Source organism: Nematostella vectensis, chromosome 11 (genome assembly GCF_932526225.1).
Source record: "Nematostella vectensis chromosome 11, jaNemVect1.1, whole genome shotgun sequence".
Classification (NCBI taxonomy): domain Eukaryota; kingdom Metazoa; phylum Cnidaria; class Anthozoa; order Actiniaria; family Edwardsiidae; genus Nematostella; species Nematostella vectensis.
In genome coordinates this window covers 11,667,911-11,689,923 of record NC_064044.1, presented here as the reverse complement: position 1 = coordinate 11,689,923, position 22,013 = coordinate 11,667,911, and the positions used below count along the sequence as shown (strand labels likewise).

The window sequence follows — 22,013 nt, the reverse complement described above, 5'->3', positions numbered from 1 at the left end:
CTAATAAAAGAGTATACTCCGATTCAAGCAATTACACTAGACTACCTTTCGTCCCTTTTATGTTTGTTGGTGTAGGGTTTGAAAGTGTTTTTTTTTTTAACGTAATTTATTGAAGCGGTTAAACGTCGCCCATGGAAACAGCCCATTGGCTGGCGAACAATGTACACCCGACATGCACCACTACACCTAGTCAATGCTTCTTTCCGCTCAAACTATGATCTCTCCCCCCAAATCAACCCCGCTAACCTTATAAATTTTCCCCTGTATTCCGAAAATTCCCTACATGGGGTTTAAAAGGAACTTTGTGCATCAAGAAAGAGTTTCTTCGAGAAAATTTTGGTGGATTTAGATGGCGAAGACGGAGAAAGCTGACCCCGACTGGACTCGATTTGGGTTGGACTCCGAGGCCAGAAGAACTAACGGCGCTAAAACCGAAGAAGCAGTGCATATAAACGGCACAAAATCCACTGAAGTCGGGAGCCCGAACGTCAAGGAGCTATTCGACGAGAATCAGGTAAAATAACTTAATTATAAGCGAGACACGGGCTAAGTCTAAGTGAAATTCACTCTGCATGCTTGCCACCATGTTATATTGTCATTTGTGTTTAGACAGAAAACCTTTAGCATGTATTTTGAATTTTGATATTTCCTTGAGTGCTTAGTTTAGAGTTCTAGCAGCTGTGGTTATTGTCGTAGTTCTAAGGCTTTGAAAATATAGAATCCGTTTATACGTTTTATTATTTTTGAAAGTTGAAAGCGCGCCCGTTCATTAATTCTAAGTGTATATTTTGGTGGATTTGTGTATTTCTAGTTGCGTGAATTTGTCTTCAGTGACGTACTGATATACTTAAAAAACTCATGCAAAAAAAGAGCTTTGACCCGTGCAATTTCCATCTGATTCCGCTTTCAAATTTTCCTTGCTCGAGTGGAATTTCGGCGTCAGTTCTTTTCAATGTAAACATCAATCAAAAAGAAAAAAATTCTACCCGCTGCTATGTATCGATTAAAGACTAAACGTCCTATGACCTCTAGGTTAATTTCCAACTGACTCACGAAAAATGCCGCCAATTCTGTGGTCCGTTCTCGTGTTTCTGTCGTGTGTACCCTAGAATATCGAATATTTTATCGGTTTTATATGCGTCTTCGTTTTTTGCTATGAACTAGCAGCTGCATCCGCTCTGAATGGACAAATCGCATACTTGATATCTTATTTATGAGTTAGAATTCCTACTGCATTTTCAATTGCTCTCATAAAATCTATAAGCCACAAACAGAATCTTTTGTTAACTAGAAAAAAGACGCATTTTAGTAAAGTACTTCACGAATTATAACTCGGTTAAGGTGATGATTGAAGAGCATTTATTAAAATGCACATTTCTGGCCTGTAAGTAGGTGGGTGTTTTGGAAAAAAAACGTTTGATTTATTACAATCGAAATAATATAAGCTTCCTCAAACAAATCCATCGTTTTTTTTTCTTTATACACAAGAAAAACATATATAGACAGTGTAATAGCTTATGATTTGATATGATATGAAAAAACGATTTTTACTACCTATAAGATATTTCGACGCTTACTTAATTACTTTACAATTTAAATTTAAATTTTATTAGAGACCAATTGTTTTCTGAAATAAAGACCTAAATATCACATTGGGTGGTCGTTTTCTAAAGTAAAGATTACTGCGAACAATTCGAGCCTGGTTCTTGTGTTACAATCCATTCCTTTTGTCTCCACAAAACGAAGTGACTGAAGAAAGAATCTTAAAATAAAAATTTGCTGTATGGTTATGGTGTATTGTTTTTGCTTTATATAAAGCGTCGTTGGAAGCAACATTTAAATTTTTAAAAAAATGTTTTATGACTGATTTTCAAGGTCAATGCAATGCCGGTTGTCCTTTCGAGTCTTAAACCCAGCCATAATTGCCCTAATGCCTTTTTTGTAACATATCTTACGTAATAAAATCATTGAATACAATAGGGGTGAATTAATCTTCTTTTGCTTTCAATGGTTTCTGACGTCATGCACTCAAATGGCATAATTCAGAGCTTTTGATTTATTATAATGGATCTAAAAAAATAACTGATTTTTTTAGACAGTTACGTATGTCTAGTGTTTTATTTAGAGTGATATTTTTTGTTGCAAATACGGGAAATAGATAAACACAGGTGTAAGCTGCTTCAGACAGCTATATTAACGTGCTATAATATTTTTAATTCACAATAATCTTGTACTCATAAGTTATGGAAAAGTCACTTTTATCTAGTCTACGTGGTTAATATTTTTGTTCTTTTTAAATGGGACTTATTTATTTTAAAAGGAATTTTAATTTTAATTTTAAAAAACGTGGAATTTTAGTCGTTATTCCGTGGGCGTTATTTTTATTAACATTTTTATCATAGATTTGTTTTTTATATCTAGGTAATAGTTTAGTTAATGACTCACTCATCTCTTTCCAAAGATTGTAAAAGTTTTACTGTGGAATATCAAATGCCCACTTTCTCCCCTCCTAATCTGATATAAAAGCCAATACACACATAAGCTTTTATTGTTGGCCTACTTTTTGATGATGGAGCTATACTCTAAGATATCCTATGTTATTTCTTAGTAATCACATCATCCATCACGTTGTCAGCTTTGTATTTTTTTCCCTATTCTCTTCCATTATTTTGAGGGGGACAGGGTACAATATGTTTTCTGCAGCACTTTTAAAGAGCCCTGTCAGCAATACCTTTGTTATTGTTTTTATTTGATATTGGAAGGACAAAATATGCCAAAATCTCGAAATAACCATCTGAAAACAAAGTTTTATACTTTTTTTGCCAAATTCAATCGAAAATGTCGTATTGGCTTTCCGAAATCAGCCGATGAAAATGGATGCTTTTTCAGGCTTGGTGCTTTTCTAGGATGACAAAATGGCGGCTGACAGAGGCTGTTTAGATTTACAGTGTGTAAACGCCACCAAGCAAGTTGTACAGGAGTAAAAGCCTGTGTTTATTCGTTTATCATTTTGACAGGACGAGGGCCACTCATCCCAGCCATGGTGGAAAGCCAACTTCTTCGTGCGAGAACCTGTTCTATTTGGAACTTGGGACGGTAAGGACTGATTCCTGCTGACAACAAGATTGCGTGACATCGCTCTAGCACACCCACGTTATAGTTTATTTCCGCCGTGTTGCTGATTTCCATTCAGAATTGTGTGACCACTCTGTAACACCTCTGTCACGCTTAAGTTTGTCTTAAGATTGCGTGACCGTGTTGTAACGCACTGTCACGCCTCTCTTGCAGGTGTCTTCACATCATGTATGTTGAATATCTTCGGTGTTATTATCTTTCTCCGTACCGGATGGGTCGTGGTAAGTAAATCCCTCTTTTTGTTTCTTCGGCATAGATAATTTTCCTTAGTTTAGTGCTACATATGAAGAAAACGTTGTCGTTTTAGGGGTCTGGTACCGAGGAATCTTAGATTCTCTTTAGAGACCTTCTCCATCGACTAAAGATGGTCACAGTCACTGTTTTTCTCTTCTGAATACAATTCACAAAGTTTGCGAAGCACCTGCGGTACGACAGCCCTAAAAATGACAAGAATCGTGCAGGTTTTCCAAATAAGGAATATATACTAGTTTCCTTATATGGAAGTGACCGCGTCTGGGAAAAACGACAATTTTTGGCTAAATTTTCTTGATATGTGGTTTGCCTTTTAATCTTATTTGTAAAATGACCCACAAACGATCACCAATACCCCTCCCTGCCTAAAAAAATTCTACCAATGATAGAAAGTTTGTAATTGAGATAAATGTTGCTTCCGGTGTATATTAGGTATTCTATGGGAAAAGGATCCTTTAAAATTAAATGACCAACTTTTTGCATACAAGTGGGGAATGCGCGCACACCGTTCGCACCCTTCAGTATTGATCAATTAATGCACGAAGACCCATTTTACTTAGCGTGCAGTCCCGTGCATGTAAATATTCATTAACGAGTCCATTCTAAGGGAGCTCTACGTAATCGTTTTATGTAAAACGTGACAAAGATTGCGTGACCATGCTAAAAACCTCACGCTTGTGTTACTCAGGGTAACGCTGGCGTTGGCCTCTCTCTTCTCATTATCGTCATCACCCTCCTAGTCGCACTCGCCCCAGTCCTCTCGTCCATTGGAGTCTGCGAGCGTTGTCATGTGGGCAGCGGTGGTGTGTATTTCCTCCTCTCTCACGTGCTTGGTCAGCGGGCTGGCGGCGCGATTTCGTTGCTGTATGCATTTGGCCAGGTGAGGGATCATGACTAGGGCATTATTAGGAAGGCCAATCACGCCGCCATTTTCTACTCCCGCTCAATACCGAGTCATACAAAGAATCCATTTCCATCGGCCAGTTCAAGCGAGAAACCAGGATATTTTCAATGAAGTATTTAGAAGTTTCCTTTCGAACAAACCCTTGTGTTTTATTGATGAACAATAACAAATGGGTGGTTGATAGACATTCTTTAAAGGATCCCAATCAGTGATGACTGCTTGGATTTTTCCGTCAAATCACGACAAACAGAATTTTGGAGGACGCGCATGTTTGCTTTTTAAACTCCCCTTACTGTATTCATTTTTCAGAGGTTTTTTTTGGACAACCCTTTGGATTTCCCTTTAGATTCTACCGCAGAGAAAATATCGTTACCTTATTTTTACCCATACTTTATACTTATCATCTTCATCATCATTATCATCATCATCATCATCATCATCATCATCATCATCATCATCATCATCATCTTCATCATCATTGTCATCATCATCATCAGCATTATCCTTGTCGTCGTCGTCACTCACATTCTCCTAATCACCATGGATACCAACAAAACGTCATCATGACACTCGTGATTGTGAACTTCGTTAGTCCTTCAGGCGTGTACACATCCTTGGCGGCCAAAAATTGGGTCATTTCTTATTACTATACTTACTATACTTTTTTCATATGATACCTATGACTGCGCATACCACCCCCCCCCCCCCCCCCCCTCAGCCAATCCTGCGTACGCACCTGGTCCGTATGGTACACTGACGAATAAAAAGATAATTGCATGTGAAACCCTTATGCCTGTGACGCACTAGGCGATTTTGTACGCCTAGTCACCAGCGAATTTGATCGCCAAATCAGACAAATCGGACGTTTAAAAATCGGCGAATTCGCCTTCGCGGCAGCAGACAAACCTGGCGACTTTCAGCCGGCGATTGAAATGCGCTCGTACGAGCTTACAAAATCGCCTAGTGTGTTGTGGCAGAGCAAAAAAATGGCATGAAATTTTCCAATTCTCAATATATAAGCTCAAGATTCCGCATACAAGGAGTTCCTCTGACCAAAAGCTTATTTCCAAACTTTGAAGAAATTTAGAAGATTAATTTAATTTCTGATCAGAGCCCGACTTCTCCCTAAAAACGAGGAGAATTTACATTTTGAACATTTGAAAATTGCACTTCAAGCCTCATATCTCGAAGACGAATCCATTAGAAAAAACACTTTTTGATATGTTGGTTTACATGGCATTAGGAACCTATATGCAAAAATTCAAGCTTACCGAAGTTAACCAGACCTTATTTTGGGAAAACTTGCCATTCTTTTGCTCTCTCGTGTGTCGTAGGCATGAGAGACTTTGTAAAAAGCGCCTCAAAACTTTATTGATCCTCACTGTTTCCTTTCCTCCCCCCCTCAGGCCGTCAGCGTGTCTCTGTTCTGTGCGGGTCTTGGGGAGTCTCTAGCGCAGACTGCTCATTGGGACAGCGCGTGGGCTGTGCGCGTGATCGGACTGTTGACGGCGCTGGCCATTCTGCTTGTGGTGCTCGCGGGCGTCAAATGGGTGGTCAAACTTCAGCTTCTGTTGCTGGCGATTCTTATGCTCTCGGTCCTTGATTTTGTCATCGGAACATTCGCGCACACTGACATCGGTAAGTTGGATACACCTATAGTAGGAACTGTATCACCCGGATTTGTAACAATCAACGGGATATGTAAAAAACAACCGGATTTCTAACAAAAATCAACCGGATATGTAACAAACTTGTAAACCGAATTTGTAACGAAAATCACCCAGATTTTTAACAACATTTAACAACCGGATTTGTAACAACAATCAACCGGTTTTGTAACAACGTTTAACAACCGGTTAATTTGTCTTCCTTGGTTCTAACGTATAAGGGTTTTTTTTAGCGATAACGTAATCAAAATACCGTTAGGTTAGCTGATAAATTGTTAGACGGTCGAACTTGGTTTACCTGTACCAGGAGGCAAGGGGAATGCACTTGCAAAGTCACGTGACGTGACAACATCGATAACGTCATCAAAACAAAAATACCTATATCATCTCAATGAAACAATTGGTCCTTCGCCCCAGCCCCTCCCCCCCCCCCCCCCTCTGTGGTACCTACGGCACAGCTACATTGCCTGCATTGTAGTGTTTTAGAGCCTATGCTCCCCTCCCCCCCCCCCCCTGTAGTACCTACGGCACAGCTACATTGCCTGCATTGTAGTGTTTTAGAGCCTACGCTCCCCTCCCCCCCCCCCCCCCCCCCTCTGTGGTACCTACGGCACAGCTACATTGCCTGCATTGTAGTGTTTTAGAGCCTACGCTCCCCTCCCCCTCCCCCCCTCTGTGGTACCTACGGCACAGCTACATTGCCTGCATTGTAGTGTTTTAGAGCCTATGCTCCCCTCCCCCCCCCCCCCCCCCCCTGTAGTACCTACGGCACAGCTACATTGCCTGCATTGTAGTGTTTTAGAGCCTACGCTCCCCTCCCCCTCCCCCCCTCTGTGGTACCTACGGCACAGCTACATTGCCTGCATTGTAGTGTTTTAGAGCCTATGCTCCCCCCCTCTCCCCCCACTCTTTTTTGTAATGTTTTATTTTTACCTATTTCGTTTCCTTGATTTGTTCCGACGCTTGCAGTAAAAGCAACTGAAAAGCAGTATTTGTAAGCTTCGGAAACATGTTCATCTCATCTCAATTATATCAAATAAAAGGTAGTATTTGTTGGTTTAGGTAAATCTTAGTGACAGTTTTTAACGTGCGTTTACCAGAAAACTAATCATAAAGAAAATGTCAAGACCACCATTAGACACCAGCTCATTAAGTCAGTCTGAGTTTCTATTTTAATTTAACAATTTTGGTTTCATATTACAAATTGAGAAATCTCTGATTGAAAGAGCGAATAATGCTTCGAGAATCGCAGTTTGGTGGTATAATACTCTTTTCCCTTTCATAGTCTTTTCGAGAGACGCCCGTCATAACAGTTCAGTTTTAAATCCAATAAAAGTAGTACTTAACGTGGCTAATGATTTATATTCATTAGATTTCTACATGCAAAACAAATAAACGCTTTTGTCCATGTCTTTTTCTTCCGGTTGTGTAAAGACAGCTGTGATATCTGATGAATAATGAAACTAATGAAATTTCTTGATTACCAAGGATAAAGTTATTAAATCATCTCAATCGATCACAAATCCTTCGCAACTTGCAGTTGAAAGCATTGTCCCGCTTTCTAGAAATTATTTGTATTCGGTGATGACGAATTGAAAAAGTTTTAACTAGCGATCAGATAAAAAAAACATCTAATCGATTTGAGGATTTCCTATTTTCGATCCCTAGGGTTCCTTGGTCGCGTCAAAGAAAAGCATTCGCCAGCTTGTTCGAGTACCTATTATTAGAAGGCATTTAGTGTTTAAAGCTTTTAGAGGGAAGCTGTCTTGTGTTTGTATCTTGAGTCTGCGACTGTTCTTATACCAAGATCGTTACTGTTCATCTGTTGACACAGAAACCATAGAAGATCAAATTTATGGGACCAATCCGGCAGAGCACACGTTTCCAAAATACAAGAAAAACAAACACTCCAGTTTGGCCTTGAGCGCTCTGACAACCAGGTAAAAAGACTGTCATCGGCCTAACAAAATTGTTCTGTCGGAAGAAAGAGAAAAAAGGGGATTCAAAAGATATATCTCAAGAAAAGATGGTGCGAACAATAATTGAGGCTTGTTTAATGCGTTGAACATTTGTTCTCAAGTTGGTCACCGTCATGAACAGCACAAAGAATTCCTTATGGCAGTCCGTGTACGTCGCTTTCGCCATTGAGGGTTTCCCTGTCTTAATTTTAAACTCAATGACTCTTCTCACTTTTGCTCTGAACCAAAATCTTCGCAAACCTAGCACTTATTTGCTTATCAGTGTGTCAGCAGCTGACGCTTTGGTAGGTCTCTTTTCAATGGCGTACGGCATTACACTGTGGGCAGGTCATAACAAGGGTTGGTGGAACACCGCGCTCAACTTAATATGGACCTCGGCCGTAATGGCGTCTCAGCGCGGTATACCGCTGATCGCTCTGGAGCGAATGCTGGCCACCGTTTTTCCTTTACGGCATCGAAAACTTACTCGCGTCTCGTACAACGTTGCGATCTCTGGACAGTGGATCACAGGCTCTGTTGTAGCTCCCTTCTACTTATCAAGATACCGGTACTATGTATTCTGGGTAGACACCCCAATCGCACTGCTAGGTTTGGCTGTAATATGTGCGTGCTACTCTGCGATCTATTGGAAGGTCCTGAATCAGCGTAAGCACCACAAACAAGGCTCATTTCCATGTGCACAGAAGAGGGAACGCAAGCTAGCAAAGACTCTCTTCATCATCACCGTCCTCTCTCTTCTTACGTGCTTGCCTGATCTTGTATATCACGTGGTACCGGGGTTTACGGACTATAGTTCCACGCATGGGGTATTCTTAGTCTTACTTCTAACCAACTCGATGATGAACCCGATAGTTTATTTCTGGAGGATGAGGTCATTTCGAAAGGCAATGATGAGGATTATAATGAGATGCCGAGGGAGACACGACAGAAACACTGTTTGTGTGTCGTCATCTGCGAAACGCGACACGCAAGAGCGTGACAGGGGATTGCGTTACACTGAGAATTTACATTTGGTTGAGTTATGTGACGTGGACAGGCGGAAGCCGGATGGTTCAAGCTTATGTGACAGAAAATTACGTGACGCGGGACGATGGTGTGACGTAGATCCGCGTGATGTCGAATTGAATGACGTAAAAAAAATTGACAGATTGAATGGCGTAGGATTATCTGGTGTGAGGATATTTGGAAGAAGATTAGAAGAAGCAGGATTCCCGCGTGACATCGAACCATGTGACGAAGTATTGTGTGACAGTAATAAACATGCTGGAGGATTAGATTATGTAGGATTGCATAGTGTCAAGATGCGTGACAACAGACTGTTATGTGACAAAGATGCATCACGTGGTATAGATCCACGTGACATAGTATTGCATCTTAGAAGCGAATTGGATACTGATAAAATCGATAACATCCTTGCTAGCGGAGATGAATTACGTGACAGGGAAGTGTAGATTTTACTTTTTTAGTAATATTGTTGTTAAATAGACTTCCAGTAAACTTTTAGGGTTTGTTTTGTTATCAATTTTAATACGGAGTGTTTAAAGTGTTCTGACAGGCAATAAATTTGCTTTTTCTGATAATGGATTTCACATACATCTGTCTACGGGTTTTTCACATTGCGTGGCTTAAAAACCGTTTCCTGCTCAACCTCTCCCCCCCCCCCCCTCTTTTGAAAATCTGCGCCAAATGACTCAAATGACCATTCAGGTTTTCTAAATATATGGGGGTTTTCATCTGTTCTGAAATAATTATCATGGAAACACAGTTATTGAACTACTTACTCAAAGTCGACATCTTTTTCCATATTGCTTTATAACAATCGCGGGAAATTCACAGAAATTCACTGAATCACTGAATCTGATCCCCCACCTGTCCCCGTATTTTGTTTCGCAGCCGCGGGTTTCACAGGCTACAAGACCGAGAACATGGAAAAGAATGCCGCGCCCCAGTTCGGTGCCAAACAGAACTTCTTTACGGTATTTGGCGTGTTCTTCCCCAGCGCGACCGGCGTCCTGTCCGGCATCAACATGTCCGGTGATTTGAAGGACCCGTCAAGTAACATCCCAGCCGGGACACTAGCTGCTCTAGGTTTCAGGTGGGTGTTTCACGATGTTTAGCTTAGACCCAGGCAATTTCTTGGAAATGACTTGTGAGGATGCGCGGGGTCTGAGACGAGCTCAACCATGGTTCAGGGAATGGATTTGCTGTGACGTCAGAACTCTTGCCACCACAGGAAACCCAATCAGAATGACAGGGACTAGCCTGGATGAGGATGTTTTTTTTTTTGCTGGCGATGATGATGATGTTGATGATGATCAGGTTGATTTTTATAATGGCAACACTAATAACGTGGTGATGATTTTGGTGGTGATGGTGATGTTGATCATGATTATTATGATGATAGTGGTGATGATGACTTTAATTCAGTTGTATGCGTTTTTAATTTTTCAGTGGTTTGCTGTACATCTTGTTTGCCGTTTTGTTGGGGGCGGTCTGCACCCGAGAAGCGCTTCTTACAGACTATATGATCGCTTCAAAGGTAAGATCTTTGCGCACAGTCCACTCCTTGTCCGTTACTTAATCTCGCTTCTTAGTAGGTCTTCCTTGATATCTGAAAAGACTCGATGAGTGTTTTCGACTCTTTTTCACCAAAGAAGGAACCTTGAAATGCTATCCCCCCCTCCCTCCCCTCCCCCTTCCGGGATGCAGGCATCATTTATTGATTGAGCGAAACCTGGTTCTTTTTCCTAACCCCCTTATCAGGTTACCCAAACCTAATCTACCTGTAACCTACTAAAATCGCTAAACCGGTTAATCAGGTATCCCTGGTCGGCGTGTTGTTCCTGTTTGGTCTGTACGTGTCGTCGCTATCGTCGTGTCTTGGAGCACAGTACGGTGCGCCCCGCGTCTTGCAGGTCATCAGTCAGGATAACGTGGTGCCGATCATCAAGCCACTCGGGAAGGAGGTCAGTACCTGACGAGTGTATTTCCGAGATCTTTCGTTACGTGATCTTTCGTGACGTGATCTTACTGTGACGTTATCTTTCGTTACGTGATCTTATCGTGACGTGATCTCTCGTTACGTGATCTTACCGTGACGTGATTTTTCGTGACGTGATCTTACCGTGACGTGATCTTTCGTTACGTGATCTTCCGTGACTTGTTTTAACCATCATGTGATATGTTTAAACGTGACCTGATCTTACCGTGACGTGTTCTTGTGGGCGGCTTGACCAGATTTGAGCTCGATGTGCTTTAACATGGTGTTATCTAACGTGACGTGTTGTCAGGCCAGTACAGCAACAGCAGGAAGTCCACTTCTGGTTCGCAATAGACGTGCTATTTGTAGACAAAACTATAAAGCATAAGTGAATAAGATTTAAAAAATGTCTTTCTAGATCACTCTGATATATCATCAATCTATGAGTCAAACTTTTTTTAAACAAAATCCGATATTCAACGTCCCGTGGAGATACCTCCTTCCCCGCAAAAATTAGGTCCACTTTTTAGGATTTCGCACCCCCTCCCCCCAAAAAAAAATCCTGGGTACGGGCCTGGTTGTTACTGTGATGTGTTTCGGTGGGGTGTGATGATGTCGTGACATCATTTTCCCGTGACAGAGTTTGACTTTAACATGACGTGACCTCGTCCTTGAGTGATTTCACCGTGACATGATCGGACCGTGATGTATTTTTGCATGACTTGATCTCACTGTGTTCTTATATGACATGTCACTGTGAAATAGTTTGGTCGTGATTCTTTTTAAAGTGACGTGATTTCACCGTGATACGATTTCATCGTGGTGTGTTTTTACATGACATGATGCCACTGTGAAATGGTTGAACCGGGTTGTGTTAATGTGACGTGATCTCACCGTGACGCGTTTTCCCACCAGAGAGGAGCCAACAAGGAGCCCTACGTAGCGTCAATTTTCGTGGCTGTCATCGCCATGTTGTTCATTCTGATCGGAAACCTGAACGCGCTCGCTCCTATCGTCACTATGCCTTTCCTCGTCACGTACGCCTCTATTGACTACGCTTACTTCAAGCTCGCCATGAGCTACGATCTTAAACAGAAGCAAAAACTTCTCGACGCCGGGTGCCGACAGCAGCGCGACTCAGAAACAAAGTCCGAGTCTTCCCCGACTACTAAACTTCGGTCTGACGATGGTTTCTCTAAAAAGTACGGGACTGAGGGTGAAAAAGGTATGTCGGATGACCCCTAACTCGTTCGTAGTGGAGCTTGCCGGAATTTCATTACAACCGCGCGCATTCAAGCCGCTAAGTTCCGCTAAGGTCAATTTTGTCCAAGGCTGGTACCTCTCACTATCACGGCTATTTTCTAAGGAAGGTCTGGAAGGGCAACAAGAGTAGGTCATAGGCATTGAATTACCCGCTAACTAGAACTAACATCAAGTTCCCTTGAGACTAATTTTCACTCGTTTCTGCTCGGATAACTCGAATTACCCGCTAACTAGAACTAACATCAAGTTCCCTTGAGACTAATTTTCACTCGTTTCTGCTCGGATAACTCGAATTACCCGCTAACTAGAACTAACATCAAGTTCCCTTGAGACAATTTTCACTCGTTTCTGCTCGGATAACTCGAATTACCCGCTAACTAGAATTAGCATCAAGTTCCCTTGAGACTAATTTTCAAATAATCTACTAAAAGATAATTCCAGTCGAACTGTTCTTGGTTTCCTTTTCAGGGTCCCAAGAGAGTCTAGATAATAGTTATCGTGTATTAAGTCCTTCATATCTTGCAAATTCTAATGCTCGAGTATCCAGCGCATTTTTGCTCGGCCACGAAAATAAAGTTCGCTGGATCTTCGAGCATGGCTAATTCTAAAACAACTCCTTAAAAACACATACCATTTTATTGTCGGATACCACGTGCATTGCTTTCAACGTACCCGACCCAGACCCCGAGAACGAGCACAAATTTTTTTCATTTCATAGTAACAGTAGATGCATTGTCTTTTCATTACCAGTTGATGCAACAGAAAAAGACGATTCTCTTGAGAAAGAAAACGTTGAGAAGGACGGTGTCCCAGGCCAAGAGAAAGGAGCCATTACTGTTGACATGGGTAGCAAAGATCATGGGGATGAGGACGGTACACTAAAACCTGCCACTTACGACGACAGCGATACCACAAAGCTATTAGGGGACGATGCCGAGAAAGGCACTAAGCAAACAGACAAGGCCAAGCGGCAAGGTGAAATAAAGATAGGGGAACAAGGGCTGTTGTTTTGTGATTACGGTGATGGTGGTAGTGACGGTAGTCGTGGTGATGATAATGGTGATGGTGATGATTATGGTGATGTTAGTGATGATAATGATTATATGATGGTGATGATGGTGATGAAAATGATTATATGATGGTGATGGTGATGGTGATGGTGATGGTGATGGTGATGGTGATGGTGATGGTGATGGTGATGGTGATGGTGATGGTGATGGTGATGGTGATGGTGATGGTGATCGTGATGGTGATGGTAATGGTGAGGATTTCTTGTCTCCTGACTAGATTACACCAAGCAAAAGTCGTACAGCGAGGAACAGCATATCAACTGGGAGATTGAGAAGCAACCTTCCTCATACTACTCTGATCTCTGTAATAGATGGGTATCTCTGGCTGGGGTAAGTTATACCTAAATTGGAGAGTCTTTTTTCAGCGGCATTACACCTGGGTTTCCTTGATGGGGGAAGTTAAACCTAAATCGAAGAAACCTTTTTCAGCGGCATTACCCCTGGGTATCTCTGGCTGGGGTAAGTTAAACCTAAATCGGAGCTTTTTCAGCGGCATCGCCCTTTGCGTTCTTTTCTGGATTCCTTTGGTGTTTGGGTTTCCTGTGGTGTTTCGGGTTCCCTGTGGCTGGCGATTTGACGTCACCCAAAACCCCATGTTAAATCTACCCAGGCCCTTGTGCCTCACGGCTAGCCACAGGAAGCCCCAAGCAGTGCGCTAAGGACTATGTTGCCTTTATAGTTAGACACGCTTGACAAAAACCACGGGCCCTAGGATAGCTAGAGAAGGGGGTGCTTAAGTTAAGCCCTTAAATAAATCTAGACCTACGAATTCGATTAATGAAAATTAATACCTCAATGTCGTTCAGCTTTATATTGTGGAAGGGAAAAACAGGTGACAGGGGGTCAAGTGACGGTAAGGTAGCGCGTGGTTAGGTCGGAGGTCACGCGCGTCGTGTGAAAGTCTCACGAAGTACGCGTAGGAAAAGATAGATTGATCGAAAACAAGACACATACATACAGTTGATGTAAGAATTAGTTTATTCCCCACAAACAATACTTTCCTATAATTGCATTTTGGGGACGAATTCGTAGATTTTGATATAAGAGCCCGTGCAGTATACCTATACGCCTCCGGTTTTAAAGCCGCATTGTCACTAGTTTACTTCCGGTCGATAACGTAACAATATCCGATGATTTTTAACGGAAGACGCGAAAAATATTCCAAAATATTGAAAGCAGTGTGTCTATTGGAATTTTCTTTGAGGATGTGATTGATAATTTAGAGCGGATGGCCTGTTAAATATCGCGGATTTTAATAGATTCTTTTGTCTTTTAACCGTTGAGGTTTCCGTCGGTCCTCCGGAAGTAAACTGGTGACAATGCGGTTTTAATGTTTTTTTTTATGTTGTTTTTTTCCAGGCTATCGCCAGTTTATTGATCATGTTCCTCATCCACTGGGGATACGCACTCGCCAACATCTCCGTCACATTACTCGTGTATATTTATATTGGGCAGGCGAATCCTAGCTTACCAAAAGGTAAAATGTATATTCATCTTGTAGCTGCTGTTGTTTTTTTTTTACTTGTTGTTATTTGCTTTTGTTGTGGTTGTTGTAGTTGCGATGTTTAGCTGTTTTTGTGGTGCTGCTTGTTGTTGTTGTTGTTGTTGTTGGCGGTGATGTGGTTACGTGATGTGATTACGCGGGTTTATTGCGATGAAAACCAGTAGTGCCGCCTGCAAACAAGCTATGCGTCAACCCAGCTTACGCCCCCCAAATTCTCGTTTATTCTGTGTTGTGTCAGCATAAAATAGTCCCAAATGATTATTTAACTTATCTACAAAATTGTCTACTTCCTAGTTCATTATGTTTGTTGTAAGCATAGCTTCAAGTTTTTATTTTCTTTGTATGGTTTCAGGCATTGCGGCTGATTTTAGTTTTGTGAGATGGGTCCAGTCTCTTGCCGAAAGAATTACCAGGTAAGCTGTTTATTTATGGTGGGGACAGAGTGTTAGCTTTGTTTCAAAATAGTGTTCTTGTTTCAGTTATGCCTAGTGCACACTAGTTACATAACGACATAATAAATAGGCGCACGCGCTCTTTCAGGCCTGACATAACGATATGGGCGTAATGACATTAAAGAAAAAAACATGTTTTATTTCTCTTATGTCGTTATGTTGGGCTTATGTCAAAATGTCGAACCGTTCACACTTGAACATATGAAAATAAAGGTGCATGCGCCTATGTCATTATGTCGTTATGTCACTAGTGTGCACCAGGCATTATTGGTAAACGTGACTTTTTTGCAAAAACAAAACGATAAAGTCACTTGAACTTCAATTTTGCGAATTTACCATTTCCTGTTAAACATTTTTTCTCCGCGATCGCGATTTCAAAACTCGCCAGATGTGCCGAGAAATTTGTGGCGAAACTTAAGCAATGCGAAAATAAATTAGAATCAGGTATTAGAGCACAGACGCACGCAAAATGAGAACTCACGGCTGTAGCAGGGGGTGGGGCACTGGGGGCATGTGCCCCCCCAATATTCTAAAAAAATATAAGGAAATGACCCGTAGGGGCGTAGCTGTGCCCCCATTGTTTTCTTAATGTTTTTGTATCGTGCCCCCCCCCCCCCCCCCCCAATAATTCGAGGCCTGCAATGGCTACGGAACTGTTTGTTAATTTCTAGATTTGGAAGAGAACTTTTTCTCCGCTGTTTTCAGAGAGGCAGGCAACATGAAACATCCGACCTGCGCAGGGGCGGATCCAGCATTTCAAAATGGGGGGTGGATAATGGCGGCCTATAACTGATCCAGTCGTTCTTGATAGGTCGCTACATAAATCTTACAATTCTTCAAGCTTAATTGGATTTGTCGCGTCAGCAAAGTCAAGCTGGCAAAGGAGAATGGACAGTACCACCCGTCCCTCAGACATTTATTTTCTTCAAACAAAGTGACTTTTCGATTTTTTTTACTCAAAAAGTGGGTGGATATCCACCCAATCCACCCCCCTGTATCCGCCCCTGCTCTGTTGATTAGTTTGATCGATTGTGCGTTGCAGAAGAAAACCTGCTCAGCAACAAATGGTTATACCACCAGGCGGCATCCCATACGGTGTGTCAACCTACCAACTAACAGAAGACAACGCAGATTTCGCCTACCGAGACAGACGTCATCAGTCGTCCGTTATCACAGACTTAGCCCCTCAATAGGATATGAGGGACTTCATAGTAATTTAATTTTCAAAAATTTTGTTACAGCAGATTATATTATTTAATTGTCAAGCTTCTATTATGAATTCATGAGATCTCAGTGGTCCCATAGTAGAGTTGTGGGGTATTCCGTTCGAAGGTCAAAAACGCAGTGGTCCCATTGTAGATTTGGTGGTATTCCGTAAAAAGATCAAGAAACCCAGTGGTCCCATTGTAGAGTTGTGGGGTATTCCGTTAGAAGATCAAGAAACCTATTGGTCCCATTGTAGAGTTGTGGTTATTCCGTTAGAAAATCAAGAAATCCAGTGGTCCCATTATAGAGATGTGGGTATCCCGTTAGAAGCTCAAGAAACCCAGTGGTCCTATTGTAGAGTTGTGGGGTATTCCGTTAGAAGATCAAGAAACCTAATGGTCCCATTGTAGAGATGTGGTTATTCCGTTAGAAAATCAAGAAACCCAGTGGTCCCATTGTAGAGATGTGGGGTATCCCGTTAGAAGCTCAAGAAACCCAGTGGTCCCATTGTAAAGTTGTGGGGTATTCCGTTGAAAGATCAAGAAACCCAGTGGTCCCATTGTAAAGTTGTGGGTATTCCGTTGAAAGATCAAGAAACCCAGTGGTCCCATTGTAGAGTTATGGGGTATTCTATTAGCAGCTCAAGAAACCCAGTGGTCCCATTGTAAGGATGTGGGGTATTCCGTTAGAAGATCAAGAAACCCAGTGGTCCCATTGTAGAGTTATGGGGTATTCCGTTAGAAGCTCAAGAAACCCAGTGGTCCCATTGTAGAGATGTGGGGTATTCCGTTAGAAGCTCAAGAAACCCAGTGGTCCCATTGTAGAGTTGTGGGGTATTCCGTTGAAAGATCAAGAAACCCAGTGGTCCCATTGTGGAGTTGTGGGGTATTCCGTTAGAAGATCAAGAAACCCAGTGGTCCCATTGTAGAGATGTGGGGTATTCCGTTAGAAGCTCAAGAAACCCAGTGGTCCCATTGTAGAGTTGTGGGGTATTCCGTTGAAAGATCAAGAAACCCAGTGGTCCCATTGTAGAGTTGTGGGGTATTCCGAGATCAAGGAATCTCAGCGGTCCCATAGAAAAGTTGGGGGAAATCCGTTGAGGATAAAAGAGATCTTAGTGATCACAAACTTTGAGGTGCCCCGTATCAATGTAAGGTGTCTTGTGTTAGTCTAAATCGCATTTATAGGGTACTTTAAGATCAGATTAATATACAGTTATAATAAGATTATAGAGATCTCATTGGTATCATAGTACAGCCTTGATGTGTTCCGTATTAAATTTTAAAATCGTGCTTATGGGGTCCTATTAACTTATTTGTGGGTTTGGATTATTATATGTATTTATTACCGTAGCGTTTCCTTTTAATTTGCCAAGCAAATAACCACAAACACTGATACTCGTTGTTAGTTTTTATTCGAATTTATGACGTCTCTAGTAAGTTTCAAATTGAGGGATGACATTCTGTTCCACAATATATCCATACAATTTATCTATATGAGCTATCTAGATATTACGTGAAAAGGGAAAGTTCTATTTGACAGAATTTCTGCTTAACGGCTTTATTCAAACCACGAGCCTTTTGCCAACTGTAAAATCATCACGTTACATGAAGGTCGTAAACGTTTCAATCTATTAAATGAGCAGGCCAGTTGTTTCTAATGTGAGATCCCCGATAATTAATGTATATATGCAAGAGGGACAATATTTATTTCTGCCAACAAAGCATGAAGGAACTTGAAACTGCCAGAAATTATGGCAGCTGTGAAAAAAATGAGGGATAACGTATTTCTATTGAAACATATTTTGGAATTTCTTTGGTCAAAGTTTATTTTTGGATTTAGTTCTAGTAAATATGAAAGTTGAAGAGAAAGATTATATACACTAGTAATTAAATCAAGTCACAATGTTATTGTGGGATGATATAATTGATAGAAAGGGCTTAATAATCTCTCTTGAAATCCTGGTAAAGAAGGTAACATGAAACAGTACAAACTGTATAGTGGGCAAACAAAATAAAAACAATTAAAATCGAAAGACTCGTTTGATATTATGATAATTCTACTAAAACGTCATTATTTAGAGAGGGACATTTCTATTGAAGGGCCGTAGCAGAAGGTGGGGCACTGGGGGCATGTGCCCCCCCCCCAAAAAAAAAAATTATATTTTAAAAAATTATAAGGAAATGACCAGTAAGGACATGCCTTTGCCCCCCAATATTTTCTTAATGATTCTTAATTGACTTCCTTTAAAAAATGTGTCGTTTTAGCTTCCTCAGGCTGCATATCTTGATCTTCCAGCTTTGCTGTTTCTGTGAATGTGGAGGAAGGCGAGTGGAACAGGGATCTGCAATCGCTGTGACACACTCTTCGTCTGCTTCGTAGAATGCTTCTCCGTGCATTCCTGCTTCCCTTTGAATGCAAAGCTACCAGTGACATCTGCGCCGCTCCAGACCGAGGAGGACTGGAGCTCTAGTCTCTCCTAAAGCGCGGCCACTTGTACCAATTCTGATAACTCGGTCATATCAGTCAATCTTGTTTTAAAAACTCTCGTTTTTCTAGCTCGCTCGGTCATTTCCTTATTAGGCACTACATACCATATTTTGGAGTCCCGCTTCAATCAATTTTTTGCTTTTTTATCGCTCTGGAACTTTGTAAGTCGAGAATTTCCACGTAAGCTTGCAGGATTTCTTGTTTACAACGTTTTTGCTGGCAGCCATCCTGGAAATGGAGCCTAGTCCCTATCGTTTTAGAATATCACAGGTCTACCGCGCGCTCGCCCCAGGCTCTTTTAGACCATCTAGAAAAACGACAGCCATTGATTGATATGCCGGTGGCGCACTCTTCAGAGCCGTAACAGGCCACGGATTAGGAGGGGTTGGGCACAACACAGACACAGACGACAGAAAAAGTTACCGGCATAAATACCGAGGGGGGGAGGGAGGGGGTACTCTGATATCAAACGGACGGGGATCATCGTCGGGAATTTTTGAAAAAGCTTGAAAACAACCCTAAAAGATACTAACGTGAGCGTGGTCTGGTTATATTTTAATCCTTAAAAATACTAAAGTTGGCGTGATTAAGGATGAATTTACCCCCTAAAAAGATACGTAAACAATTTAATATAAAAACGTTTATTTAAAACTGACTCTAATAGAATAGATTTGGGGGGGTGGCACAATACAGAAAAAAAGGAAATATTGGTGGGCACAGCCACGCCCCTCTGGTCATTTCCTTATCATTTTTGATAATATAAGAGGGGGTGCACATGCCCCCAGTGCCCCACCCCTGCTACGGCCCTGCTTTGCAGCATGTTTCCGTCCACAGTAAACAATCAAAGGTTTGCAAATTGTCTAATACTGTTGTCCATAAGCTTGCCATTCTTCTTCTAGCGCGATCAAATATAATTGCTCTGCTTGTTATAATGGATGCGGGCCCAGTGCTGACTCTTTATAGATGTCTAAATTTCGCTTTTGAAGGAACTTCATTCCTTAAATCTCTTTACCTTTCATCATCTTTGAATACTTCCTTTAAGCACCTCTATTTATCTGTTTACCTTCAACATTCCCTTCACTGTAGCATAACCATAGAGATTGGATTCTATCCAGCATATCTCAATCGCTGTTCTCAATAAACGCACGGAATGCTTTTAAGTCTTCCATGGCAATGTGAAGCTCACTGGTACAGAGAATGAGGTAGGTGGTCCAAGCCTGACGTGTATTCTGCACCTTCTGATCGGCATCCTCAGGGACCCAGGCATCCTTGTTCCCAGGGTCCCACCCTCCCCTATCCCCAGGGGGATATGAGAGGAAGACCCTGGGAAAGAGGATGGGACCCAGGGCGATGCGGAGACCCGAAGCGGGATGAGCGCGCATGTCTCCCCGTCTCCCTGCTTCCCCGAAGATGTCTCGTCGGCTGGCTGACATAACTTGAGATCAAAAGAAATTACGGTCTTCTTTTGGCCCTACCATCTTACTGTTGAGTTATGTTTATAATGACGTAACCTAATGTTGCATTCTGGGTTATCGTTACCCTCGTGGTCTGTATGATCCGCCATGTTGTACGCGTTGTATGTTTATTGAAGAGAATAAAAGAAGTAAAGACACTCATAACGAGATGAGTTCTACAGGTTATGGGCCCAGGACGGACTCGAAATGGAACAGATTGACGTTCGACGGAGACGAGAGCAAGTATGAATTGTGGGAGGCCAAATTTTTGGGACATTTACGGATGTTGAAATTGAAAGATACGATCTTGCCATCGACGGATGCGCCTGACGCGACAAAGAACGAAGAATGCTATGCGGAACTTATACAGTTCTTAGACAATAAAAGCCTCTCACTAGTAATGAGAGAAGCTACTGACGACGGCAGGAAAGCCTTAAAGATACTACGGGAGTTTTATGCGAGCCAAAGCAAGCCTCGTATCATAACACTGTACACTGAACTAACATCACTCGAAATGGGAGTAAACGAAACAGTCACCGAGTATTTAATTCGTGCTGAGAAGGCTATCACTGCTCTCAGAAACGCAAAGGAAACACTCAGTGATGGGTTGATCATCGCAATGATTCTGAAAGGGTTACCAGAATCCTATAAACCGATAGCTATACACATCACTCAAAGCGCTGGGGAGATATCATTCTCTACATTCAAAAGTCACCTGAGAAGCTATGAAGAAACAGAGAAATTTAGCAGTAAGGGGAAAGCAGACCAAGTAATGAAGGCTGCGTCTCCAGCACCACGTGCATGCTATGGTTGTCGTCAAACTTCGCACTTCAGGGACTGCCCAAAGAAAAGTGAAACAACAAAATGGTGCAACTATCACAAGAGTTCTACCCATTCAGATGGAGAATGTAAAATGCACCAACAGAAAGGAGACACAACAAAGAAAGTTTCTGTTATGGATGATACAGAAAATAATGAGGAGGAACATACTTTCACATTTAATGTGAAGGATCACAGTAACAAAGTTCTCAACAACCCCAAGGGCATGCTAGTTGACACTGGGGCTACATCTCATATCGTTACAACTGATACGATCACAAGGATCGATGGAACATTCAAACCAAGTGAACATTGTATGGAATAAGCTGATGGAACAAGGACCAGGAACATTGCCGTAAAGCGAGGAGACGCAATGGTAACCCTCAAGGATGTGAATGGCAGACATGTAAACGTTGTGCTGAAGGGAGCATTGTACATACCATCGTACCCCCAAGACATCTTCTCTGTGAAGGCTGAAACTGCAAATGGGGCAGAAGTGAAGTTTCAAACTGGACAGAATGAACTCATCCATAAGGATGGTACTGCATTTACAATTGAGGAACATAAGTTGTACTATTTAAACACTGTAGAACCACTTTATGGTAATGACAGTTATGATAAGCTAAGCGTTTCACATGACATATACACATGGCATGAAATATTAGGCCACTGCAATTTTGAGGATGTCTTAAAGACAAAGGAGGTAGTAGAGGGAATGAATATGTCTGGAAAGATAGATAAGTCTAAGTTAACTTGCAACACCTGCATCGAGGGGAAGTTTGTAAATAACAGAAATAGAAAGCCAGATGCCAGGGCTATCAGACCTTTAGAGAGGGTT

The 22,013-nt window shown here is 41.8% G+C and overlaps 2 protein-coding genes across 2 annotated transcripts; both read left to right on the top strand.

Moving 5' to 3' along the window:
- Positions 1 to 172: 172 nt before the first annotated feature.
- LOC5518557 (solute carrier family 12 member 8) lies at positions 173 to 18,447 on the top strand. Its single transcript, XM_032363201.2, has 14 exons — positions 173 to 514; positions 3,018 to 3,096; positions 3,289 to 3,356; positions 4,076 to 4,267; positions 5,698 to 5,929; positions 9,831 to 10,032; positions 10,389 to 10,476; positions 10,757 to 10,903; positions 11,833 to 12,142; positions 12,931 to 13,155; positions 13,468 to 13,580; positions 14,610 to 14,727; positions 15,107 to 15,167; positions 16,249 to 18,447. Exons 1-14 carry the CDS (start codon positions 350 to 352, stop codon positions 16,397 to 16,399), a joined length of 2,151 nt encoding a protein of 716 aa, XP_032219092.1. The 5' UTR covers positions 173 to 349; the 3' UTR covers positions 16,400 to 18,447.
- Positions 6,731 to 9,517, top strand: LOC125573489 (adenosine receptor A3-like). Its single transcript, XM_048733914.1, has one exon. The coding sequence runs from the start codon at positions 8,051 to 8,053 to the stop codon at positions 9,386 to 9,388; it is 1,338 nt and encodes a 445-aa protein (XP_048589871.1). The 5' UTR covers positions 6,731 to 8,050; the 3' UTR covers positions 9,389 to 9,517.
- Positions 18,448 to 22,013: the final 3,566 nt, after the last annotated feature.

Bases quoted from the DNA above. Each gene is read 5' to 3' on its own strand.
- LOC5518557 (XM_032363201.2), top strand. From the start codon at position 350: ATGGCGAAGACGGAGAAAGCTGACCCCGACTGGACTCGATTTGGGTTG. The intron at 3,097-3,288 runs GTAAGGACTGAT...CCTCTCTTGCAG, and splicing joins TCTATTTGGAACTTGGGACG to GTGTCTTCACATCATGTATG. The intron at 10,477-10,756 runs GTAAGATCTTTG...CCGGTTAATCAG, and splicing joins ACTATATGATCGCTTCAAAG to GTATCCCTGGTCGGCGTGTT.
- LOC125573489 (XM_048733914.1), top strand. From the start codon at position 8,051: ATGAACAGCACAAAGAATTCCTTATGGCAGTCCGTGTACGTCGCTTTC.